Source organism: Pungitius pungitius, chromosome 8 (assembly GCF_949316345.1).
Source record: "Pungitius pungitius chromosome 8, fPunPun2.1, whole genome shotgun sequence".
Taxonomy (NCBI): Eukaryota; Metazoa; Chordata; class Actinopteri; order Perciformes; family Gasterosteidae; genus Pungitius; species Pungitius pungitius.
In genome coordinates, this window is record NC_084907.1 from 15206115 (window position 1) to 15232680 (window position 26566).

The 26566-nt window shown below is 42.0% G+C and overlaps 2 protein-coding genes across 3 annotated transcripts; one reads left to right on the plus strand and one right to left on the minus strand.

The window, feature by feature from the left end:
• Positions 1 to 1071: 1071 nt before the first annotated feature.
• Positions 1072 to 11696, plus strand: LOC119194052 (LIM domain and actin-binding protein 1-like). The gene is made up of 9 exons (XM_037448101.2): positions 1072 to 1186; positions 3822 to 3961; positions 4298 to 4343; positions 6726 to 7154; positions 8599 to 8653; positions 8788 to 8943; positions 9144 to 9175; positions 9287 to 9420; positions 9548 to 11696. The coding sequence occupies exons 2-9, from the start codon at positions 3843 to 3845 to the stop codon at positions 10626 to 10628; spliced, it is 2052 nt and encodes a 683-aa protein (XP_037303998.2). The 5' UTR covers positions 1072 to 1186; positions 3822 to 3842; the 3' UTR covers positions 10629 to 11696.
• Positions 11697 to 12826: 1130 nt separating this feature from the next.
• LOC119194072 (SPRY domain-containing protein 3-like) lies at positions 12827 to 25264 on the minus strand. 2 transcript variants are annotated; one of them, XM_037448138.2, is made up of 12 exons: positions 25155 to 25264; positions 23831 to 23977; positions 23612 to 23687; positions 20602 to 20726; positions 20098 to 20230; positions 19770 to 19958; positions 17585 to 17734; positions 15986 to 16043; positions 15481 to 15600; positions 15259 to 15386; positions 14974 to 15153; positions 12827 to 14702 (listed from the first exon to the last, which is right to left on the minus strand). In XM_037448138.2, exons 2-11 carry the CDS (start codon positions 23956 to 23958, stop codon positions 15019 to 15021), a joined length of 1242 nt encoding a protein of 413 aa, XP_037304035.1. In that variant the 5' UTR covers positions 23959 to 23977; positions 25155 to 25264; the 3' UTR covers positions 12827 to 14702; positions 14974 to 15018. The 2 variants fall into 2 exon arrangements, with proteins under 2 accessions (XP_037304035.1, XP_037304033.1); XM_037448136.2 differs by having other exon boundaries at positions 12827 to 15153.
• Between the last annotated feature and the right edge of the window lie 1302 nt (positions 25265 to 26566).

Below are 26566 nucleotides of genomic sequence, written 5' to 3' on the forward strand. Positions count from 1 at the left end.
ATGTGCAATCCATTGAATCCACGGATAACTGTATTCCATTTGTGGCTCAAATAGCATGACAATTGTTTAGGATACTACATTAATGTCAAGCCTCTTATGGATAGTTAAGATAATATGATCATCACATGTCCTATTATAAAACATATAATGACATCAATGATTTCTGAAGTTAAATGGAAGATGTTAAATAAGAAACAGCTTTGATTGGATACTTATGTTCCTGTGTTTCAGGTAGGTAACTACACATGTTGCTTCATTGGTTGATGTAGAAAACTGGACGGATGTAAGTTCCTTTGATTGATTGGAAGATTCTCTGAAACCATCATTTGAAAACTAATCTTTGTTTTTCAAATTAAAACTGTGATTTAAATATAGAATATAAATATAAAAAGTCCAGTCACATGAGTTCAGAGGCATAGAGAGAGACATTCCCAATACAGTTGCCAAAGTAACTCATTTGACTGTAATACTACAACATAATAGTTGGTCAAATACATGTACGCCTAACGGGGTGTGTGTGCTTGAATAGTGTGCAGGCTTATCGCTGGGGCCCATCATGCCACCCCTTCCTTCTCACAGCAGCCAGCTGGCTTCATTTAACAGGCAAACATAATGCAAATATCCAATGCACCAGTCACAGTGTAAACCTTTTTATTTCCATTTACAATGACTAATGTGAGATCTCACAAAGGTAGCCTGCTATTGTTTGAAATGTTGTGTTGGTGTTCGGGCAGCTACATAACAACAGGCACTCTATTTGTGAAGTAATGACGCACATTCACCCAATATTACAATCTTTCCAAGTTGTTGATGAAATGTTTTTTACACATAAAGATGTATTAGTTAGTAGTAACAGTAGTTTAGTAGTGTTACTATTCAAACATTTCTAATAATAGTTTCATTTAAACCGGAGAACACCACTTGTTTTCGATTTCTCTTCACCTGAAAAACGAGCCTTCAGTTTCTCAGGAATTTGGGTGGGTGGGTGGGTGTGGGCCCCCCCCCCTTTCAAACCGGCATAAATGTAGCAGGTAAGGGTAATACCTAAAGCCATTGGTGCAGAAAAGCACATGACACAGCTCTTCCACTCCCACGACACCTTTCTTTTCACTCCGCCAGAGCGGGCGGGGACGCGGTGTCAGGTGTCCAGGTTTCACCAAAAGAGTCGCAACGGAAGTTCGCACAGGTAAGAAATACAGCGAGGATCTCAAAATATATGCAATTAGCGCGAGCCGGGGCTGTACAAAGATACGTACGTATGTACGCGATTGGACCTTTCTGACGAGGCTGTAGATGTTTGGATTGATTTTGTTACAGTTACGGCCGATCACACATTCGTGCTCCAAGAGGACTCTGCGTCTTCCGAGATGAATAGATGTCAAACCAGTCCAGCTGCCCTGTTGTTGTTTTGGGCTTCTGTTTTCACTTTTTGTTTCTGGGTCAAGGTCCAACTTACACGTGACACTACGGGGACTGCAATATATATGTAACAACTACTGTATACACGTAACACTAATACTAACAGTATGGAGAGTGCTAACGGTGATACACACCTGAAACTATTCAACTTAACGCCAAGTAACAGAGCACAGGTCGGATCGTCTCAGGGATGATTCTTCAGCTCAAATCAGTTAGTTCCACACAAATAGGTCGTGTTCTTTGGGTTTCTTGGATTGTGTCTTAAGTCAGTCGTTGGTTAAGCAATGCGGACTCCTCCTTATACTCGTGACTCATGATCTGATTGTGCTCAGGGTTCTTGTAAAGGGAAGCTTGGCTTGAATGGAGGGTTAAAGGTCAGTGTCCACCTTTAACTGTCAAAGAGTGATGGAGACGTAAATAAATGTCGTGATTTGATTAAAGTAAACACTATAAAGTGCATTTATCAGATAGCCTGTGATGGTGTAAAGTCCTACTTGGCACGTTGTCACCACCAGTTGAAACAGGGCCACCTTTGCTTACATTTTGTGACTGTTGGCTTTGATTCATGACATTTTAGTCAATATTCTCACTGAATTCATAGCAGGAGGTTGGGAAATAAAGCAAATAATCCTTTGTGCAAAAAAAGATTAGATGCTCGTTAGTACTGCAAACCTCTAAATCCTATGTTTAACAAGTTCCATTGACAAAACTCAACAAAACGACTATAGTTAAATGTAAATATATCTATTATCTATGCACACGTAGATGGAAATTTGAATCTTTGGATTCCAATTGTGACCTTGTGAAACGTTGTTGATTTCAGAAGGCAATTTACCGTCTTTAGTAGAAACCAGGTAATACAAAAGAAAATCCACATGTAAAGTACCGAGATTGTTTTCACCTTCGTCCTAAATCAATCACAAGCATTTGTTGATGTTGATGTGTATGTGATTAAAAGGAATACCCCCCCCCCGCTCTGCTTGCCCCTGCACTTGTGAATCCGACTTGTGGACTTGAGTTTTGATTCTTAACAGACACAGTAATTCCTGTGGGTAGCTCATGTCTTCTCCCCTTTCTCTATACTTAGATGGCTTCCTTTAACAGTTTGAGGACATGCAAAAGACTCTAACCTCCGTCCTATTGAGTTCTCCCTGTAATGGACTGCTGACCTGCTCAGGGTGTGTCCCTGTATGCTATCATGTAGGGCACGCTCCATTGATTTCCTCCAAAGGAACAAACAGGGTGGAAAGGAGAAGTTAATCAATTATATCAGTATGGCCATCAAGTTAAATTATTTTGTGCTTAAAACCCATTAAATAATAATAATCATACTCAGCGCAGCACAAAACGGATCACTGAACACTAACCAATGCATTCAAGTAAGCACTTGTAATTATATATAATCACATATTATTAATTTGTAATATGTATACAATTCCACATTCTATTTATCTAAACAGGTAACTCTTTATTGCAGCCATATTTAACCGTTTAACAAGTTCAGTCCAAAATCCTCACTCTAGTCGTCACCAGTAATGCTTTCTAGCTGAGTGGTGATGGGATGGGTGCACCTGAGTGAAAAGGCCCACATAAGAAATATTTACTGAGTCAGTCACAGTGGCAACTTAAACACATGATTGTAACATGCTGTCTGAGCGCTAAAACCAGCATTCATGGTCTGACAGTCTATCCAGACGCAGAAATAGCATTAAAGGCTCATCATCCGTCTGTTGCCCGCGTTTAAGTGTAGGTTTGCTCGATCAAAGTGAAAGAAAGACTGTGTGTTATGTAGTAGGTACAGTTGTGGGGCGTTTTTTCCTTTGGTCTTGTTTTACCGTTGCTAATGGCGAGTTATCCTCTCATAATGATAATGTGCACACACTCGTGTTTCCATCTTGTCATCATGCGGCACGAGCCGCAAAGCAAGTTTGAACATGTTGACCGGTTTGTCCGCATGCGTAACTGTACGCTAATTAAAATGGACAACCACTCTTATGCGTGCATGACAGGTGGCTGTGACGAGAGGTCAACTGATGGCGAGAATGTTACAAATGAGCAAATCAGTGATCTCAGACAGCAGATGGGTCCTTCCCTCTGCCAACAACCCTCTGCAGGGACGGTTCATGTCCCCAGTGAATCTGCTTTGCATTACTGTCAGAATGGCAGTTTCCATCTCCTAAACAATGTCAGATGATTCTATGGACGGATGAAAAGTAGACAATCCTGTTTTCTGTGTACAAGATGCAAACAAATTTCAATCCATGATGGTGCTCAGCAGAAGGAGATGTCATGTCCTGAAGTTTAGTTTTCTTTGTTAAAGGTTTGGGAAGTGATTCTGAGAGGTATAGTTCCAGTGGTTATTGTAATAATCATGACTAATGGCGGTTGCATTTGTGTTTTAGGTATTTATATAGCTGCCAGAGATGGAAAGTGGTCCATTCAATCGACGGTCATGGGCAGCACAGTCCCTGCGCGTCACTGCAAAGGAGCTGTCCCTCAGCGGCCGAGGTAAAAACAACGCCATCGCCGAGCGCTTCTCCAAGTGAGTGACATGCGGTTTTCTTTTTTTTGTGTGTGTGTGTTCTTGCTGTTAATGGGAATTTAGGTTCCTTAAAGACTGTGGACAAAATGAATGAGTTCTACTTACATCTCAATATTTGCTTGATTACTATTTTATATTACACAGAATATGTCTAACACTGTACCTAAACAAACTGTGAGCTAAAGGAAACCTAAAGTACCAACATGAAAAGCTTCCTTTTCTCAGCTGTGTGGTTCTTGAATTCCTGGCCAGGTTCCGGAGATGAGAAATGCCACGATTCATGTAGGGGTTTTGTTTTGAGGCAGCAGAGGTCAGTGTTGTGTCTGTCTCTCTCAGGTACCAGAGGGCGGCTGAGGTGTCCAGTGCCGAGAAGAAAAAAGGAGTAAGTATGAGTCATAACTGTCACGACTGAGACATGTTATATCAGTGTGGAGACATTTCTTGGGGCTTGTGAACTAGTTTTGTAAGTTTTGTGCTCCCTAGCTTGCTTCATTTGCTCAGTAGCGGTTACGGCTAAACTAACAGGCCAACAAACAGGTCTGGGTTTAATGTGTTGTGGCCACTTGTTGAGATGGGCAGGCTATCAAACCCATAATCCTAATTCAGTGTAATCCCCTGGAAATGCTCCTTGTAGCTCAGACTGAAGGTGAGCTGCGTTGTCAGTGTGAAAGAGGCATAAACAAAGCAAGACTTATATTAAATGAGTAACTGATCAGCTGATGCCATGTGGAAACATAAGGTAATATTGCTGTGTACGTACACTGTGTGGAACGTTGTTTGTGTGAGCCAGCTGCTTTTAAAAGCTTGTAAACTTCTGTGTTCTTTGTTTGATTATCCGTCTGGTGATGACAACATCAGGACGCCTTTGTTTGTGTTTTCTATGCAGTAGAAGCTTTGTGTGAATGAACCATCTTTGAAAGAAGGCTCTCCTGTTTAAGGATTTAATGTAAAAGCTGCTCTGAATGCACATTTCTCCAAAAAATGTCAGGGTGTCGAGTTCTGTCTTTGTAGAAATCTCAAGGCGATTGATTCATAGTTTGCCATCACTTTTGGGACCTTGCAGTTTGTGTGGATATGATCTGATTCCACAAGTACTGGGTATACGGGAGTCCTGTTCAAATATTAAAGGATAACACGAGTTTGAATGAGCAGCGCAACAGACCATCTGTCTGTCTTTGTGTGTGTGTGTGTGTGTGTGTGTGAGGGGGAGTTGGGGGACGCGGAAGGAGGGGCTTTTCAAACCAGACAATGACATCTTTTGTTCTTTTGATAGATTACATAGATACACCCTTAAAAAAGGAAAAACAAAAAGCATTTTTTGGGCACAACTTCTTGAATGCAAACATTTGCTGATATAACTTGCTATTATTGATCATATTAAAGTGACATCACTTATACTGATAACTAATAGCTCTCGCAGGCTTCAGTTAGCATCTGTCATTGGAGCTTGTTTTTTTTACAGCCTCCCTGTATCTAAGCTCTGAGTAGTGGTCAAATTCTGAACAAAACAGCTAAATTCACGATCAGGCAGCTCTTGTTCTTTTATTGTCCTGGTATTTTTTAGTCCATCTTGGTTTTTATAGCATATATACATTTGTGTAATTGTTTAAACATTTTTCATTTTATGTGAATGGTTTTGAAGGGCAATTATCTTCACCAATACTTGTAAGGGTGTAAAAGAAAATGCAGCAAACAAAGAGTTAACTTTTCCCTGAATCGCTCACTTCCTGCTCTGGTTTCCTGGTTTTTCTGACTCTTTCATTCTCTTTCCTGGTGTTAAAGGGGCAACTAGCTCTTATGAGCAGACTTTGTCTGGCTGCAAACATCTGGAGGATCTCTTGTCTTTCAGCAGACTGACTCGTAAAAAGAAGAACCGACTAAAGGAGTCTCATGTTCCTTGCTGTCAAGTTGTTGTTACACGTTGTTTGGGAACTCCAACGAATTCACAAAGGTTTCTCTTTTTGTCTTTTTGTCTAAAAACGTGAACAATCTTGGCACTGTCCAGTTCTCTCCGCTCACGTTATTCACAAAGACAGTAATTGTCTGTTAGATTTTATTCAGTACCCTAATGTTCTAGTTTATTTCTTCTTCGTTTTTAAATGAGTGTGACCTACTTGTAAATGCTACAGTTTGATGTGCTCACACGCATTGTTTTTTTTTTTAGACTAACTGGGTGTTGTTTTTGTTTCTCATCTCAAACCATCTCAAAATTGGAAATGTGTTTTTTCATGATAGAATAGTTTCAATGAGGTGACCTCCGCATGGGGGCTCGCTTCTAATATTTGTTGGCGGATTAGGATTTGCATCCTCTTTCACAGTTAAGCGTGTTCCCAGAAGGAACAGAGAAGCGCCTCCTTTTTGTCTGTATGCTGCTCACCAGGTTTTACTGTCATGGGTAGCGGAGCGGTGAACAGAGCCCTCCTCAGTGTTTAAGAAAGGTGAAGTTGTCATGTGGAAAAGAATGCGGCTGGAAAATATCTTCCCGCCTGCTCAGCTCCGCCATCTCCATCGTGAGCCTTCAGCAAGACAACAACTTCCTGGACCAACCTTTAACAGCTGTTCCTCTAATCTGTCAGTGAAGCCGGGCTCAGTTTCTGGCATTTCCTTAATTCCTATTGCTGAATAGGGCTTGGAGCACTGATTGTTGCCAAATACTTTTGTAATTCAGCGTGTAAAACCGAATTAAGAGAATGTATCCTGTTGCTTTGGGTTTTGCGAGCATTTTTTCGAGTTGATTCTGAATCTCTTCTTCTCGTGCTCACAGTCTACTGAGGGTGCATCAACCTCTCTGCGTCTGGGCAACCTCAGTGCTCTGAAGAAGCGCTGGGAGCAGGCACAGGCGAAGCCTTCACCTGTCCCACCTCCTGTGCAGTCCAGCACCCGCTACAGGCCCCCTGCTGTGGCCAGACCTGCTTCCATCGCAGAGCCCTGTCCTCCGTTGAAGAGCCCCGGCCTGCCGACCGATCAGGGAGGTCAGCTCACAGCCAGTCGTGTCCTGCAGCCCGCAGCAGCACCACAAGCCGCCGAAGGTGAAGAGCAGACAGGGATGGACGGGGAGGAGCTGACACGCCATGGACGACCTGAAAAGCCTGAGGAGCAAGTTCCAACCAGCCCGAGGACCTATGAAAGAGCCAGAGTGCCACTGACCAACCTGAAGATGCAGTTTGAGAGGGGAGAGGATGCCATGGGCCAGGTAGCCTCTTCTGTTGAGACATTCCCCTCAGTGCATCTGTAATAACGATTTAAGCACCCACATAACCGTCAGAATGAGTTGAGATGACATTTGTAAGAGTGAATGCTTTGTGCAGGAGAATCCTTCATCAGCTTATACAGATGTGCATCTTCCAGCCATGTTTCTCAGGCTCTTAACTCCAACCACAAGGGCTTACTGATGTTGACCATCCCTTTAAAAACATGTTTTCTGAGCCCTTCTTGAGATAGAAAGGAAGGATGTTTTCCATGTGGTTGAACTTGATGTTGCATAATGCTTCAATGACCAACTTTGGAGGCAATCGTAAACTATTTTAATCCTAATTCATAGGAATTGTTATTCAGTCATTATTCCGCCGTACTAAAACCAAATTATATTAAACTAAACAGAACACTAACAGAACAGTAATGAGTGGGGTTATTCTGGGTAAATTTGGGAATATGTAATTAGTTAACACATTTTAAATGGAGATAAGAAGTCACCCTTAACTTAATGCCAAGCTCCTTTCTTTGACTTTAAATTCTTAGAGATAAACACAGTTAACGTGTTTAAGAATGTCTTTCTTCCCCGTATTTCCTGAATTAGTCTTGCTCTACCTGGACTTAGGCCCGACCCTCCCATCCCTCTCAGCCCAAAACAACAAGCTCCCCACTCATCACCTTCCATAACAGAGGAATGCAGGAACATTCCTGACCCAGGGCTGTTTCTTACTACGGAGACCCAGCTCTGAGGAGCACCTGTCTTCATCTCACTTTCCTCTAGCAACAGTATGCATTCTGCAAATGTTGCAGCTGTCATCATAGCACGTCATAAATTAATATTAGTAATCAAGCGTAAAGGAATACATTTTTTTATTTCCTTAAAAGTATGACTACCTCTGTCACCACTAGGAAAGGGTCAACATTCACAGTGTTGTCTAACTCATGCTTTGTGTGTTCTGCACAGCTGGCGTTTGTTTCTTAGTTGACTGAGTAACATTGTGGCACAACAGGACTCCCCAGTCCCAGTTTAGCAGCCTGAACTGGTCAGAAGAGTGTGGTTGACACGTCATTGCTGGTAATGCGTGGACCCTCCTCGTATGTGCGTGGAAACAGAGTGCGACGGCTTACTCTTGTAGTAGACCTGGTTTGTTCTTGAGTGCTGCTCAGATGGAGCCTGTTGTCTGGTGTTGTGAAAGTATGTTATGAACAACTTCTCATGACATTAATGACATAATGTACCCAAAGCTGGGTAAAAAATAATTTATACTTTAATGAAACATAACCACTTTAATATAGATATGATTTCTGTCACATCGACAAATGCTAAGATAGTGTCCTTTGGGATTAAATCGCACACAAACTGAATTGCTTTCAAAGTATGTTATTTCAGTGTTATATACCAGTAAACTGAACATGTCATTCAAACAATCATTTTATTCTTTCAGGGTGGCAGGACAAAACTACGCAGTACTTCATCAGAGGACATGGACCACCATGGTGGTAAAGATAAATGCCCACAACCCTTTGACTAATTAAAGTGCCCAACCTTTAATCCCCAAACTACTATTCCATGGGGAGTTGTCTATTGCACAATACATTTAAAGCATTAAGTGTGATCATGTCCTTTGCTGTAGGTCCGTCTGTGCCTGACAGAGTACTGGAGTCCACGTCCATGAAGGAGAACATGGCCAAATACCGGGCTGCTGTCTGTAAACAGGCCCAAGAGGTGCCTGTTCCTAAAACATCTGCACCTGTAAATCCAAACCACGATCCCACACCTGAGTGCAATGGTGAGTCTCAGTGGAGCACATGTTCCCATCTTAATGTTCTTGATTCAGTGTTACGTTTAACATAAATTGTAAAATAGGGCATTGACTACAGTGTTAATAAGTAACTTTGTGACCCCGAATGAGGTGGTGCTTTGTTTATTTTACCGTTTCAGCTGGTTTCTGAGCTGCAATAGTGACTCGTTTGTGTCTGTTTGTTTCAGGGGGGGGCGGCGAGCAACCCAAAGTATCACGGGTGAGTCTGTCATCACACAACCATTAGAAGACGTGAAGGAATCATCCAGACAAGAATGAGAATTCAACCCTCGGGTGCTTTGCATAAATGTTACTGTTGTTGTATGTGTAGAAGTTCCGCCCCCCGGTGAGGGACACATGCATCGCTTGTCTACAGACGGTCTACCCGCTGGAGAGACTGATGGCTCTTCAGCATGTCTACCACAAAAATTGCTTTCGCTGTGCTCACTGCAGCACCAAGCTCAGGTCGGTCTTGTACTGTTGCATACTCCTCGTACTTTAATTATGTCTTTGGCCTTCTCCCTGGCTGCCTGTTTCAGAACCACAGGAAGGGACATTTTATGAATGACATGTTATTTTTCGCTATTTCCAGTCTTGGGAGCTATGCCTCTCTGCATGGCAACGTCTACTGCAAGCCCCACTTCAACCAGCTGTTTAAAGCTAAAGGCAACTACGACGAGGGCTTTGGCCATCGGCCTCACAAGGAGCTTTGGGAGCCTCGCGCCGAGAGGGATGAGGGCGAGGAGGAGTCGAAGCCAAAGGAACGGGAGGAACCAGCCGCGGTGACGCACCCGGGTGAAAGTACCTCAGACAAACCGGAGCCCTCAACGGTTGAAACATCCCCGCAGGTGAAGGTGACGGACCTGACTGCCTTACTGGAGAAAAGTGTGCAGTCCCATGCTAGGTCCGGTGAGAAGCTTGATTCTACAGAGAAGATGGCTGAGAAACGCAGGCTCAGGGTTGCCTGGCCTCCCCCAGCTGGGGAAGGCTCCTCTGGCACCGACGCACTTAGCCCGGTCACAGAGGGAGTTCCTTCGAGCCGACCGTGGAGAGCCAAGTGGCCCCCGGGCGACGAGGCGCCATCGTCCTTCCAGAGCTCAGACCGAGCTGAGCTGACGAGCCTGAGGAGGAGCTCTTCTCTGAAAGAGCGCATTCGGCCTTTTACAATCGCAGCCAAGCCCAGCACCGCGACCAGCCTGGCACCCAGGGAACCCCGCCGCCCTCTCAAATCCCTGCTGGAATGGAGAGCCTCATTCGAGGAGAAACACTCAATCGAAGAGCCACCCAAGAAAGATAAGCCAGAGCTTCGGCGGGGGAAACGGCAGGAGACAGAAGAGAAGACCGGGCCTCCAGTTCAGAGCCGAGACGCAGCAAATGAAAGCAAGGCCACCTCCGAGAAGGACGAGGAGACCCAGCAACAGGAAGGGAGCCACGGCGTAAAGAGAGGAAAGGCAGCAGCAGAGAAGAAGGGGGAGGAAGAAGGCTCTCCTAATAGCATCTCCCCGGAAACCTTGCTGTCCCCTTCGCCACCGTTGCAGCCAAAACCGAACCGCGCCTCCCAGGATGTGGGCTTCTGGGAGGAGGACAAGGAAGGAAGTGATGCAGAAGAGCTGAGTGCAGAAGATATGATTAAGAGGAACCGCTACTATGACGAAGAGGACTCTGACTCATAGGAAAAACTTGCAGCTCCCACTGTCACGTCTATCTGCCACATAACACTTTAGATATAGATCACAAATGTAGCTTTGCCAGATTTTATAGTGTTATAGGCAAGGTTTAAAAAGGTGTAATAGGTTTCTGTATGTGCATTTATATTACAATTACTGCCTTTAATTGTTAAAGTACAAATATTTGATTCCTTTATATATATTTTAATTATACTGTACAATATATAATATTGATTTTATATTACTCCTGATTATACTGGAAACTTGCCATCTATTACATTTTAAATTGAATCATCTCTTGATCATTAAATGCACCTTTAGAGGCTGTAATTTTTAGGTGTTATGTCTAAAGACATTTTACTATGCAGCACTTTAAGTGTCTATTAATTAATTATTTGAGTTGCATCCAGCAAAACAGTCATTATTATGTCTATTAATGCTTTTTCTGTAATGCAGAAAATACCTAATCTCACTACAAAAAGCATTCACCAGCATTTATGTTTTGGGAGACTAAATGCCTTTTGCATTTTCAATTCCTACATAATGTCTGTAAATTGAAGAAAATGTTAAACGGAACACATATGGCAACGCTCTGGATCCCAGTGCAGTCTCCTGTCATGGAGCCATTAACCTCTTTCAGCACCCGAACAACAAACAGACGAGTCAGTAAACCTTCATTACACAATCCTGCCGGGGCTCTGTGGTTTGGAAGAGAACTGGTCCTCGTCATAATCTGCCGTGGAACTACAATAAAAGGAGAAAATATTAATGATTAATCAAAGGTTTCTACTAATCACTATTCTGTCTAGTATCAAATAAATAATCTATCTGGGCCTTCTAGATGTGTGTTTTAAATGTTTTAAATGTGATCCACTAAATATGTAAAACATTTTGTATTTTAGAATGCATCCTGGAATATTTATTTGCCCATTTTCTAATTATTTGTATAATGACACATCTGGCATATTAGTCTCAATTCTTGAAACATACTTAAAATGTGTAAATAAGGAAATTCTGACTGCAGTCCATCTGGATTTGTCCTTGACTTCATAAATAAACGCATTACTAAAACCACAGAGTTACCAGCTTCCTTTTCCCATTCATTTGTATAAAGCTCACTCTTAACCAAATTATGAATATGGTATGTTTTATCTCTATTGCTATTATCCAGAAAGAAATTGGTAGATTTAAAAGATTTTTCAACTTTTTAGTTCTCAAAAGGAATGGGGATTTTAGTTAATATTACTAGTGCAGTGCTCGTTCAAAACATGCGTCAAGCTCAGAGATGTAGTTCTGACGCTGCATATATACTATGAATAATTATGTTATGTTCTACCGTTTAAAAATCTGTTGAAGCGAGCTCACTGTGGCAAGATGGCCGCCATATGCGGACGTTCTATAGTCCGACTGTATGCATGTATGTGTATGTATGTATGTATGTATGTATGTATGTATGTATGTGCGCTCCCGGGATGCAGCGCTGTGTTGTTCCGTTTGGTTGCGGCTACTGCTCGTAATTATTATTATTGGGGTGAACTCCTCCCAGCGGGGGGGAGGTAGGTCGCCATGACTTAGATTTAAAAGTTAACTCGCGAGCCGAAAAAGTGCGGGTCTGCGTCTTGTGTCGACGGACTCGTTTCAATTGATGCACGGGGCAAAAAAAAAGTCTCTGATAAATAAATAAACAAACCAACAACTTCCACACACAAATACGTCGAGTGGTCTTCAACAAAAAAAAACGTTTTTCCACCTATTTTTCTGGCGGTGAATTGCTTTGCAACACGCGCAAGTCTTTTTGAACCATGAATTGAAACGAGTCCGTCGACGCAAGACGCAAACGCAGACCCACACGCAGAAGCACGTTCCTGCCGTCTTGGTCCAAAAAGGCTCGCGCGTGTTGCAACGCAATTCCCCGCCAGAACACTAGGCGGAGTCATAATAATAGAAGACCCTTTCGATGAAGGAGGTAGCAGCGCGCGCTTGAAAATGACTCCACCCCCCTGTTAAGGCCGAACCATCAGCGGCAGCCCCCCCCTACCCCTATTATTTTTAATGGTCAAACCCACTTGAGATCAAAGTGGGCAGTATCTGGCCCAGACCTAAAAGGAGTTTGACACCCGCGCTATAACCAGAGATCAATCAGCAGAGAGCCCTGTCACTTATATATGATCATTCATTCTGACACAACAGGTGAAGGTCAAAAGCAGGGTGTAAATCTTTATTTTTTAAATATTTTTTGGCATGTTTACCTGATGAAAAGTGACAAGGGAAACAATAAAATGTCAACAGGAAGAAAAAAAAAACACAGGACCTACACAAGAGAGAGAGACTTCCTTCATGATTAATTCAAGTGAAGATACAGGAGGGCTAAATATTAAAAGTGTGGCAGACAGCCAACAGTAGGACACTATGAGCAGCTCCTGAGAACTACAATCATTAACCTTAAACTGCACTGTGGAAAGTGAAAAAAAACACCCTGTGTACAGCACATGGTTGATATGATGAGAGTTTTCCTCGGCACACGATTAGCAGCAGTTCAGTATCACATGAATACCAGGCTTGTGTTTTTTTGGGATATCCAGGGGGCACCTGAATGGATGGAATTGTTCCATTTTCAATAGTATTTTTAAGCAAAACTCAAAAGTCCAGCATGGATCCAATAAAGTGTTTTCATATCTTTTCAATGACCTGCAGAGTTTATAGATATGATGCACCTTTAGAATGAGGTATAGAAGATTTTTAATTCAAATGTGGATCCACAAACCTATATGGATCCAGATTGTACCCATTCACACGGGCACTTTGTTCATTATGTCAAGAAAACAGAAGCATTCCTTTACTTCTACACTTTTTGTAAAAGGTAGGTGTTTTGTGTAAAGCGTTGGCATCACAATACCAAAAACAGATTACAATTGACATTGGAGTCAGGGAGAAACTACTTGTACAGTATTGGCAATGAACAAATATTCACTATGACCAAAAAAAACTAAAAACATTAAAAAAAAGGCATTACAGGTTTTTATCAATCGATGGTTGAATTTAACATACAGTAAAAATCCCAAAATAACCATAGAAAAGACAATGTACCAAATTTCAAATACACCGGAGTTCAGCAAATATTAGTTACTGTATGCCTTCATTAACGACATATTGAAATGTTGAAGAAGTGGGTAATATACTGTGTAATATAATGCTATGTGTAGTATTGAGTACTTAGATACTCCGGCTTTGGCTCGCTCTTCGTGGATTTTCAATTTAAGGTCCATTTCTTCCAAAATACCTTATGATCTACAGAAAATCGATTGATTAGCATGAATTCAAATTCTTCTTTTTTTCTGTGAAGTACGTTTAAATCCAAAGGCAACATTTATTTTAACTTCAATATAAAGATCACTAATTGTGAAAATTAGGAAAAATACGTGCTCAGGAAACATGTTTAATGTAGATCGATACAGTTTGTATAAATTATATGCACCAAATATCTCTATATGGGGGAGGAAAAAAGGTGATAAAGAGAATCTTTGATGTCCTATGACATGATTTTGGTTTACCTTTTGCATCATTTAGACACAAATAACTCTGCAAAAAGCTTGAGAGTGACTAAGACCTGAATATGTTTTGTGACAGTACATCACCTATAATTTGGTCAAATTTATACCTGAATTAAAAAAAAACACTTGGTCACAAAAAGAAAAACAACAGAATTTGGAAGCGTCCTTTAAAACTTACGTCTTACTTACGTCTAACACAACAATTAAATGCTTTAGATTTAACCTCAACAAGTTGTTGTTAGACTTAATTTACCCATAATTCTCAAGACCCGTGGCTTTCACACACGCACGCACACACACACACACACACAATGCCCTACTTCTTTTTTGGAGGTTTTCCGAGCATTACTCTTCAGACTACCACTCTCACCACTGAGTGTCAGTAGCACGCCATCGATAGGAGACGTAAAGCAGACCTCAAGTAACGAGCAGCAGCAGGCTGTGAGAGAGGCGCTGCATATTTACTGCTTATGAAAGGGTCCGTGTGGAGGCTGGGGTCCGCTCCGATTAGGTTTTTACATTCATTATTCTGGTGAGAGACAAATATAGAAAAAATATTTTATGTGATTTTATCCATTACTCTGTGTGACAAAATTATCAAAAATAGCGTGTCACTGACAGAAAACCTCTGATTTAACACTTTTCTGTAAAACCATTTCATTATAAAGCACTTCTTTGAGGAACGCGTGTTGTATTAACATGCATTCATTTCATCATTCTTACAGCATGAACCTCAGTCACCGACTTTTCAAGTAATATCTTGGAGATGGTTGATATAGAGGTAATGTTTACTATCCAACCTCCAAAGACATAGCAGAGCTCAACCACTCGTGTCTCCACTCTGCTCAGCCACTGAGGGGGTGCAGGTCCACTCTGACCTTCTCCCCAGTGCTCATCATGCCAATCGTGGGGTACAGGCCTCCTACAGGTAAGGCCACCTCCCTCCGGCCAACAACCTTTCCGTTTCTGGTAAAGAACACCTGCACAAACACAAAAGCGGACGGTAAGAAGACGGCATGTGCAGAGAGGAAGGAAGGAAGGAGGACTACCTGGTTTTATAATCCGAGAACATGACAGCATCTCACCGTGACCTTCCTCCCCTCAAGGTCCTCTCCCTCATCCTCCGCATCTTCATCTTCATTGTTTGCATACAAGTCATTCTGAACCTCACTGGGTTTGGGCATCACATCGAGGTCCCAGTCGTCTGCGTCATCTGAAAGAACCCACACGCAGCAATAGGAAGAAAGGCTTTCAGAGGTTGCACACGCTGCTAAAGAAAAATTATAAAGCCAATTTGCGGTTCTGACCTCCACCATCGAGGCTGTAGTCACGTGGGAACATGATCCCGCAGCCCATGATGTCCCCTTCCAAGCAGCGCGGTCCAAACGCGTCCCCGACCCCGCTGCCCTGGAACAACTTTCCATCATCTACAAAAAAATAACAGGGACGTTCATCAGAGCCGCATGTGGCATGTGTGAAAGAGTGTGGTGCAATAAAGCCGGAAGATGACGTCTGCCGTCTGTATAAATGTTTTTGTATGGTTTAGATCGAATAAAATTCATCCCGTCAATTTCTGAACCACTAGTTCAGCCAAAACACAAACTGACAGACAAAGTAATTCCCACTCACACCCAAACATTTACAGTTTCCAGTTCACTTTGGTGCCATTGCTCATGTTTTTGCATGCAGAACAAATATTTTTAACCCCCCCCCCCAAAAAAAAGATTGTAAATGAGAACAAAACAGCCTACTAAAGGACAAAAGTTACTGAATGCAGACGAAACACAGACAGGTCATCATGTGCCATCTCACCTGCATGATAAGCAATGGAGCCTCTGCTCCAACCTGGATGCCTGTTTTTGGGGTAGTCCTGTGAGACAAATGAGAACGTGGCATCTTGTGATTCAATAGCCATCCATCCATTTTAGGACCAGCTGAATCAGCTGTGCTTGTGCTGTCTTAACCTTCCGAGTGTGTGCGTGTGACATCGTGGCAAAATGTGGTGCTGGAGACACCCAGTGTAGTGGGAACTACAACAGCAGAAGTTTTGAGTACTTTCCCAGGTGTTTCATTTCTGTGGATGGATTTTGTCACAGTCACAGCGTTTGTGTAAGACACAGATACAAAACCTTACAGATGTGAAATTGATGCCAGGGTTCAAGGATGGTTTGTGGTCCGAGCATTACAAGGAATGTTTGTAGCTCATGGCAACACCAAATATCAGTGACAGGTCAGGAGTCCAAGCTGATCTCAGTCATGTGCCGAAACAACATTAAAACCAAGGTGTAACCCAACACACCTTTGAAATAACGCAACGTTTGTCAAAATGTAACATCAGTCCCGGTTTTGATTGGGATACCTCAGTCTGCTCAGTGTATTTGTATTTTCTACAGTACATTGCTTTGGGCATCCTAAAAGTGTTGTGTTTATGTGGACAAAATTAACATAATCTTTTACCAAATGACGCAACTCGGAAGAGCTAAATCCCCTGTAGACTACAGCGACTTTCTACAAAGGGAGGGATTCTTCTTGCTGTGTCTTGCAGGAGATGACGAGCGATGTTACAAAACCTTAGGAATGACCGTTTGATGGATTTATGATGCTTCACCTGAACCGCAAACAATTCCAGGAGAACAATCAGTGAAATGACAGAGCTCTATTCTCCACTCCATCTGACCCGTTACGTACAGTAACTAACAGCAGAGGCGTCATGGGGAGCTCACAGTCGCGGGTGAGTGCCACAGTTACCCAGCACCTCTGAGGCTGAGAGCACCATCACAGCAGTGGGATTAGCAGGACTGATGCTGAATCAATTAGCATCCAATAACTGGGAATCCCTGCAGTGCAGCAATATCCGAGCCACAATTCATTTCCTATCTGTTGTTCAGATGCCACCATAATTGCCCCCTCACCCCTCATTTATATTAAACAGGAGGTGTATGCCTTCATGAAAATTGCATGGAGGCCAAAGGCAGCTGAATGCATCTCTGCCGCCTAAACATAGAACACGTCCTCTCTCAGACCCAACTCAATTCCCAAATATGTATAATCGATGGCTGCCATCATTTGTGATTTCAAAATCACAGTCTGATGCAGACTGCAGTGCTCCAGTTGACATGGTAGATTATCGTGTAAATGGAACAACCTGCTGTGTAGGGAAAACCAGATGCGGTGGTAAAATGAGACAATGTTTATTCTGTTGTTAGCTTTTCCTCTTTCGGTCATCCATCACTCAGACTGGAAACAGTGAGAGCAGCGGTGCATATGAGGGAGAGCAATGATGAAGAGGGAGAGTGTGTGGGGGGGGGAGAAGTTTTCTCTACAGACAGAGATAAGCGCAGAGTGTGCCGGAAGTAACACGGCATGACAATGACTTGTGGTCATTCTGGGGCTGAGTAGCAGGACGCTTACCCTGCGTGCCAGCCCGAGGGCAATGTAACACTTCTCTCCAGCATCCGTGATCTCCAGCTCGTAGTAGTGGAAGCGAGTGTCGAGAGGCCGGCGGGCCTGAGCCAAGCCCACGTCCACGATGCTCTTTCCTTTGCCCACGTACTCCAGCAACTGTGGAAATAACACGGACACACTCAGGTAGCTGCTATGGAGACAGCCTGTTAGCATGTAGCTGGTGAACGAAGTGGAGCATGTAGCAGGTAATGACACCGAGAGTTCTGATTGCAACCAACAGAGCTATAAGAAAGGTGAATATCGGTTCTATCCGATATAATAACAGGAGCCCAAATTAATCCTTATGTTGTTTCATTGGCTCCTGAAAGTGTTGTTTCTGCATCCACTATGCTTTAGGCACAACAACTTCGTAAGATGCACAGCATCATTTTAGTCCTATAGATGAAAATGATTTAATAAAAGTCCTTGCTGGCTTTAATACAATCAGAAGTTTTGGTTTGGAAGCCTTATATGTGGTGGCTTTTGTTTGCTCACTTTGAAGTGCTCTGTACACACTTCTCAAGAGCATTGATATAGTAGCAAACAACAATTTGCAATGCAAAGATATACAGGAGAGGGGTACATCCATCATCGCAAAGAATTAATTCCCTTTCCCTCTGAGTTAGGTTTGTAACACAAGCGTCTCTGTTGTCTCTTCACGTTGCCGGGTCCATGCATTCCTTTGACTGCATCTTAGATCAGGCCCCCGCTGTATTTGCTTTTCCCTGCAAGTGTATCTCACGTTTTTATATACGTCAAAACAAGTAGGAAGATGTTATTAAAATTATCAAACTGCGTCCCTCTCAGGCTGAAGTTGCATATGATCAGAGCACTTTTTACTGACATCAGAGATAGCAGCAGAGATAATGTAGCTGTTTACTACTTGTAGCAGAGGACATCGATACCAGCGAAGCAGAGTTCATTTCCAGAGAGACCTTCCCAAAGGTCGTGAGAGCAGGAGATGAACACAAGATACCACTAACAGTTGGAAGATAAAACCCATACATGGCCTCCTAGGCTCCCCACACCGTTACTAACATGGAGGGAAAAGTTTACTTCATTCTTCTTTCGTTTACAAACAGCAAGTTGTATAAAAAATCTAAAAATAAATGGACAAATAGCACTTTAAATGTTTAAGCTTATTAAAATGCTGTGACATCAGCACTGGCATTAACAATATTTGCTTTGACCTTAAAATTGTACACCCTGCTCAAATAAATAAAGCATATTCAAGTGCCAATCAATCCCTTCCAAAATGACATATTCTATTTTATAACATATGAAAACATAAAAGAATCCAAATGAGTCCAAACCTCGATTAGGGTGTTGATAAATGTTAAGTGCACTTCATACCACTTAATTCTCTTTAACACAGCATGTTACCCATTCACACCCATTCATTCCATGATGGCAGGTGCTACCATGCAAGCTGCCACCTGCCTTATTAACCGTTCGAGGCAATTTGGGTTTAGAAGTCTTTCCCAAGGAGGCTCCCCGACAAAGAATAGGCTACAGAGATCTAATAAGCTCACTTCTTTCTAACTCCACATCTACAGATTATTTTGATTCACAAACTTGTAGTCATCTGCCTCAACAAGTCAATCTATTCGACTCCCTCTGGAGACTCAAAATGCTTTATACAACTTCCTTACTTCCCAAGAGCTGTAAATAGACTATGTGTAAACAACTGTGGAATTTTGGTTATTCATTATACTGTATGTGTGTTATATTCATATTCCTCATGTCAAGCTTAAGTGCTGATGTGACTGAAAGTGATTCCTTACACATCGTTACAGACCAGGACTTACTGGGAATGAATGGGTAAAACTGATCAAAATACAGAAATGATGCACTGACTCAAACAAGTGATGTACCACTTTTAAAATAAGGGGAAGGAGGCAAGCTAAGAAAATAAGTTGGTAGACAACCTTAATTGAAGCTTTCTGATATATAACAGACCAATAATCTTGTGTGCAGAGATCCTTCCTCTGCGTCATCCTCCCACTGACACCAGTGAATCATTGCTCATCATCAACCTTTCAAAGGGGGACCACTCGTCCCATTTTAACGTATACTTACATTACGTTTGACTGCTCACAGTAGAATTAGCAGAAGAAAATGATCACCATGATTTCATACACACAAGACTTACCGTGCCTGTCACCTTGATGTCATGGAGACGGGCCCAGTCCTCCTCGTGACTATCCACAATCATCTGTCCATCGTCCTCCTCCATCCCCCATTCAGCATTCAGGTCCAGCAGCACTTCCTCTCCCAAAGTGTGCATTCCCACAGCAGGGAAGAGAGCATCAGGAGACGCTGGGACGTCCACACTGCCAACCTACGCCGCAGCCAGACACAGTAGTGTTTAGGGAAAGCTAGCTGAGAACTTGGAGTACATTGGTATATTCATCATTATTGAATGGATGAGTAAATTATTTCTCAGGATAAAAATATATACGTTGTAACAGAGCTCTTACTTCTTTGCCATTTTTGGTAAAAAACACAGTTAGCTGTCCATCATCAGAGTCCAGAGAAACTCCACAGCCGATTCTGTCACCTCTGCAGCATTTTGGACCAAACTGTTGTCCTACAGTGTTGCCATTATACAGCCTGTGGAAAGACAATGCAGCGAGGTGCAATGGCTATAACTAAGGGCCAGCATGGTCAGATTGCACATAACACAAGAAAACACATAGAAAATGGGTCCAGTAACTAAAATGAAGCTGATTGATGTCATTTCCCTGTTTGTAAGTCTCTCTAAAGAGAAGGGAGCTCGTAATGACCACTATGAATGGTGAAATTATAACACCAAAAACCGTTTCAAGGCTTTAATTTAAAAAGACAACATTGGGAAACTATCTGGAGCTGTCCTTTAACACGAGGTGTCCTGTGAGCCTGTGTCATTCTGCTGGATCTCTTTGTATCTCTGACAACATGGTCCGTCTACAGTATACGTAAAGAAAACCATCCTTGTCACATACTTGCCATCATCAGCATGAAAGGCCACAGAGGGAGGCAGCCAGCCGGGCTGATGGTCCAGCTTGTAGAGCTGAGGTACCAAACCAACAGCAATCATTCCCCTCACTCCGGTGTCGAGGATGGTCACCTGCGAACACCACAGGTACAATAAACCCAAAGACACAACCGAGCATCACTGGAGCTCTAAACGCGGTTTTGAAACAGTAATCTCGCCAAATGCACTTAATTTTGACCGGAATGGTGTCATTAAATCCTGTGGGGGACCTGCGATTCAGAGTGAGCATTAAAACGGGTTCTTTCGAAATAATGCAAGGAGTTTCCTTTTTAATTGTTCAAAGACCTTTGGATTTCAAACTCGAATTGTAAAGAAGCTGCTTTGACATGCACAGCAGCGAGTCATGGGCTACTTAATACATGTGTGGGAGGCTTTTGTATGGTGCGTCAGAAAAACAAACTATGTTGAGGCAGAGGAAGAGGAAGTGTATGAAAGGGGGAAGCGACAGTGACACATGATTTATAGTTTCTACTGATGATTGTTGTCATACATGGGTGAATCACGCTGTAATCCCAGAACATGCACAGTGCCGGTGTGCTGGGTTCACAAATAAACAGGTTCTGCACGCAAAGCCATCCTGTCTATAGAGCTAAAACTACTTTATACTTACACACTAAAAAAGGTACACAGCCGTGCTAGCTGCTCTGTGAAGATGCACTTGTGCTTTGAGCTAAATGCAAATGCTATAATGCTATAATAATGGCATTAGCATTTAGCTCATGGTCCCAATGACAACGCAACTACGCATGCTAATATCTGCTATTTACTACAAAACACAAAAGCACACCCGAGGCTCATGGGAATGTCAGTAGATTTCCAGGCATTGAGACATTAACCATTAAGTACTAGAAGAATACACTTTTGATGCAGAGCTGCTATAGGTGTCATGGGATCATCCAGGTCAAGAGGAACTCTCTCTGCAGACCACAAACGTCTCTGGTCTGTGACACCTTGATGGCAATCAATCCTATTGTTAACCTCATGCTTGTACAGATCCTGTGGGAGTGATATCATACGTTTCAAAACTTGCGTGATGCAGGTCTATTTGGCAGAAAAGCTTTTTGTGTCTGCTCCCTCAGGCGTTTCACATAACATCACATTTTACTTTCGGGTTGGACGCTGCTTCTCTTTTCACTTAAAATGTCCAAACGAACCTGAAACCGTGTAGCATCTCTTGTACAGAGCTGCATGTTGGTTAAAAAAGGGAAACCCTGAGGTAATGGACTGGCCTCCACCGTTGTTGTCATAACTGAATACTGACCCTATGACATCATCCCTAAGGAGCCGTATGTGGAAGCTCTGCAATCGGAGTCCTGCTGGCAAAGGAGGACAAGGAACGAAGGAAAGTTCTTTCCCATGACCTCAATGCTGGCCTCCTGAGAGTGTGTATCTTTTTTTCCGTGTCAGTGTAAAACATGCAGGTAACATTTGTTGGCACATATACGCAGATCGCCTCCTTCCTCCTCCTCCTCCTCCTCCTACGCGGCTTCCACAATGTGAGTCACGCAAGTATGAAAGGTTGAGAGGGTTTGTTACCGTTTCAGTGCACGTGAGCAGGATGTGTGCAGGCAGGTTTGAACATGGTTAATTCTGAGCAACAGTCACTCTCCTGGGATGTTTGTGCACTACAGTGTCTAGACTACGGAGGACTAAATAAAATAAATATATAAAAAGTTTAGTAATGAGCTTCAACTTATTGGGCTTTGTGACCCAGTCAGTACATCCATCCCGTCAAAAGCGCTGCTCTAACTTCAATATACTGTATCTGTATGCTGCCGTAGAACAGGCAGTTTACCATTACTGTATTTATCCGTATAACTGGCTGCTAGATGACTATACAGTTGTCTATTTACAACTAAATAATCTGACTCGGATGGTGTCAGTAGCATGTCACTGTACAAGTAAGTAACTTATTACCGGCATTTAAGAACGATGTCATGCAAGTAAGCCATGAATCGGGTATTTGCCATTAGGACACTAGCTTTAAGAACTGCTCATGGAGGTAGTTTTATCTCGATGAGCTAGCGAGCTACAGCTGATAAAATCTTCGCCCAACAGCTGTAATTACAGGTGCCAAAATTGTTATTTTCTTGCTAGCGATGGAAATCCTGTTTCTGTCAGTCACCTTCTGGACTCAAGGACTCGCTGGTTTTAAAACCAGAATTTAAAAGCCCAAAATGTGCCTTTGTTATCATTGTAAACAACGTATGTTCCATGCTAGGGTGGAAGGCTTGACGGGCGTAGTAACAGTAACTACGAAGTGCTGGAATCACAACACGGTTTGGATGAAGTGAATCAATGTCAATAGCATGAATTTTCTGCAGAATATGCGTGGGACCCAAACTCAGTGAGTTTCTGATCAGAAAAAATATTGTTGTCTTACTTTATTTACAAAGGTTCTTCAGTAAAAAAAATCATATGAGGAGTATTTTATTAATCTCGATCAAAAGTCGCGAATTGACTGAGCAGTGGGTCAACATCAAAGTTGATCGAGAGGAGATGTATATCATGCAAAGGTGAACCTACTGCGATCTCCTGGGCTGGGACTTAAGTGCTGACACACCGCTTTTGACTTTAGTGTGAATGATTTTTGCATATTAGACTCAAAGGCACAACATTAGCTTCAGTAATCACAACAGTATGTACAACAGCATGCATTTCCAAGATAAAAGATTTAGTTTTCTCATAAAAGAGCTGATCCCGGGTAAGTCTCGTGATCTCCTTTTTTGTATGGCTCAGCGCAAAGGAGACAAGCAAAGAGACATCCTGACAAACCGCCAGGCCTGTGTACTTAATGCATAATGAAACCCTAAAATGTTAAAATGAACGCTATATATTGATCTTCGCAGTATGATATTTTGACAGAAAATGTATGTTTATTTCTCCTTTGATGTGGATCACTGTTGAAGGTTTCAAATATACTGAAGAATGTTTTTATGAAACGGTCGTACTCTTACTTCAAAGTATCGATTTCTTCTCGACAGTGGGCGGGCTGCAACAAAACACCCGACTTCATCTGAATTCCCATGATACCTACAAGGGGAGGCAAAAACAAAATGAATGACTGCAATCATGACTTCTGACAAATATAAGCAAAGCAGCATGCTGATTCAGCAAGCAGAAGAGCAGCACTATGAATAAATGAGGGACTAAATAACATCGCTCATCCCTGCTACCTGAGGACGTCTCCGTCTCTTAGCATCCTTTTGAGCCGCTCCCGGTATCGCACTGCTCGGACTTCACGAATTTCTCGAATTCGCCTCCTCCAGTTCAGAAACCGATAGTGAAGGTTTATGTCGTCCATGTCTGAAAATCATTACAATCTGGGACACGGAATCCAAATTAAAGACATGTTTAATAGAGCATGTGTATCATTTTTGGATAAAACATTCAAATTTAGATCTTAAACCTTCAAAAAACAGCAGAGGCTGTTTGAAACCACAGCAAAGCTCTTAGACCACAACATGATTTCCACTGTTGCCTGACAACGAGAAGGACCTGCCTTTGATCCTCAGGCCAAACCCTTCCTGCGCGGAGGTGATACGTTTGGGTTTTTCCATTTACGTTTAATCCCACATTCCAGAGACAAGCAAAGGCCTGGACAGTGATTGAACACAACACGCAGACACGCGAGTCCTTCCATTTGCCTAACCCTGTGACGGTCAGGTGTCTCCCAGGGTTATCTTCCATGCCATGTGAACTCCAACGGACTCAAGTGTAGGCAGGCTCTTATCTTAATGCCTATGTATAATAGTGTTTTCAGAATAGTACAACCCTAAATGCCAACATTTAAACTTATTTTTTCACTGTTGTTAGGACTATATTAGTTAAACTAATTTATCAATCTGCTGTTTTTTCCTTCAATAAATTAAATTGTCTAGTCTTTCAAATGTTTCAACTTAATGAATTCACTTAGTGAACACCTATCAAAACAGTTTTTCATATTTGCAGATTATTGCTCTGTGCTTCAACTAATCTATCAGTCAAACACCGGTACATTTTAATATTAGGCTTTGTTGGGCCTTTCACTATATCTTGAGTTCACTGCCTCACTGTGTGATAATTACGCTTCAGTACTGAGCCACAGTGAAGCATTACTCAGACTGACGTAACATTCAGAGGTAAAATACTTTCGTTGCCTGAAAAAGTTGTCTGTTCCTGGAAGCTGTTGTTCTTAGTTATAATGAAAGTTTCCATCTTAAATACGCACGATTAACCCCGAAGAGGATCTAACCAGCGATGTATTTTGATATGCTAAATAAATAAGCCGAACTATTATCTGAGATTAAAATGTATTCGCTTTAACTTCTTCGATGTACCCTTTTACGAGCCAACCCTAAACGCCGCACGGTGTATCCCAAACTAAAGGAACAACTCGGTTGGCCGGCTAGCTGCTTTCAACGTTACAGCATTATGGCTAATTATGTACTGTAAACATGACTGTATCTCAGGTTACACAAAAACTATTCACAGCCCATTTGTCTCATGTGGGTTCCTTACTGTTTTAAAACTTGTGAAGCGTCGTCCTTCTGTTTTTCTTCCAATTTTAAGGAGGTGAAGTCTGTCACTTTATGGCCAGCCTACGCAGCCGGAAGTCCCGCCCACTCGACCAATTATATCGGAGGATACCTACCGCATGTCTGTTTTAACTCTCGCTCTGCTGTGTGATGTAGTCTTTCAACAGGTTTTACAGTTGGTGTTTGCATGCGTTTTACATGGAAACCTGTGGGCTGAAAATACTTCAGGGCCCTGTAAGAAAAGAAAAATTGAAGTCTGAAGGTTTTGTCAGAGACAAGTGTATTTTATGGAAGCCGTTTTAATTGATGGTGGGCTTAAAATAGCAACTTCTGTGGTCGTAATTTCCTCTTTCTCCATGCTGATGGGCCTGCATCATTCTACATACATATTTTATGAAGTTTGGATTTTGGACTATTGTAAAGCCAAAAACCACAGAGTTGTCGGAGTCTAGCATAAGTCTAATATCGAGGATATTCCATTGAATTGAAGAGGTACAAATATTTAAGAAACATTCAAGAAAAGATATTGTTTGTACATTACCAAGTGATGAATTGAGGCCTTTTCATTCATTTACATTTTTTTCTCATCACAGGGTAATCTAAAGCTGGAATATTGATTAATATTATTGTATAGGGTATTATATTTCTAGAAACCTTTACATACATTTCGTAAAAGTTGAAGAACGGTTGGAAACCGTAATGAAGAAATCCTCTGAATTCAGAATCACCACACAGATTAAGCAGCCTAATCCCTGTATTTCAGTATTGGTCTATATTTATATTGTATTTGTCTCTACAATAAATTTGTCACAAAATGAGGATTAAGACCAGTTTGAGATCTCGTCTTGTCTGTTTATGACTCACATTGGAATAAGTAGGGTGGGACTTTTTGCATGTAGCTATTCATCTCTTAGTCATTCAAACCCTGATAGGCACTCCTTCAGCCGCTCAGTGTTGGCCTTTTCCTCACAATCTTTAGACGTGCTGGAACAGACTTTGTCAACACGCTCTGTGAACCAAGTGTTTATCGTTGACATTAAAATATAAGTCCTCACAATGTCAAAAACAAGAACAGGAAGCAAGGAAATAACCATTTTCACTTGTTTTTATGGTCCTTGTAATTTCTCTCCAGTATCCTATATGGAAAGTGGGTTTGTTTATACTTTTCAAAAAGTTATGTGCATTATATGTGCAGTGTGTTGTCGGCTCAAAATAATCTCCTTAAACAGCACAGATCAATTAGGGATTATGAGGCAATTTAATGGAAATAACTTCTCAATTTTCAGAATGGTTGAGGTGCAGCTAGGTTTGCATTATATTTAAATATCTCCTGAGAGATTTCTATGTAACTTAAAACACAGCATCAATTCAAAGTAGCCAATTATCACACTTACT

Coding starts and splice junctions, on each gene's coding strand:
- LOC119194052 (XM_037448101.2), top strand. CDS start 3,843: ATGGAAAGTGGTCCATTCAATCGACGGTCATGGGCAGCACAGTCCCTG. Junction 7,155..8,598: donor GAGAGGATGCCATGGGCCAG/GTAGCCTCTTCT, acceptor TTATTCTTTCAG/GGTGGCAGGACAAAACTACG. Junction 8,654..8,787: donor GGACATGGACCACCATGGTG/GTAAAGATAAAT, acceptor CCTTTGCTGTAG/GTCCGTCTGTGCCTGACAGA.
- LOC119194072 (XM_037448138.2), bottom strand. CDS start 23,958: ATGGACGACATAAACCTTCACTATCGGTTTCTGAACTGGAGGAGGCGA. Junction 23,688..23,830: donor AGAGACGGAGACGTCCTCAG/GTAGCAGGGATG, acceptor CTCCCCTTGTAG/GTATCATGGGAATTCAGATG. Junction 15,601..15,985: donor CTCCATTGCTTATCATGCAG/GTGAGATGGCAC, acceptor ATTTTTTTGTAG/ATGATGGAAAGTTGTTCCAG.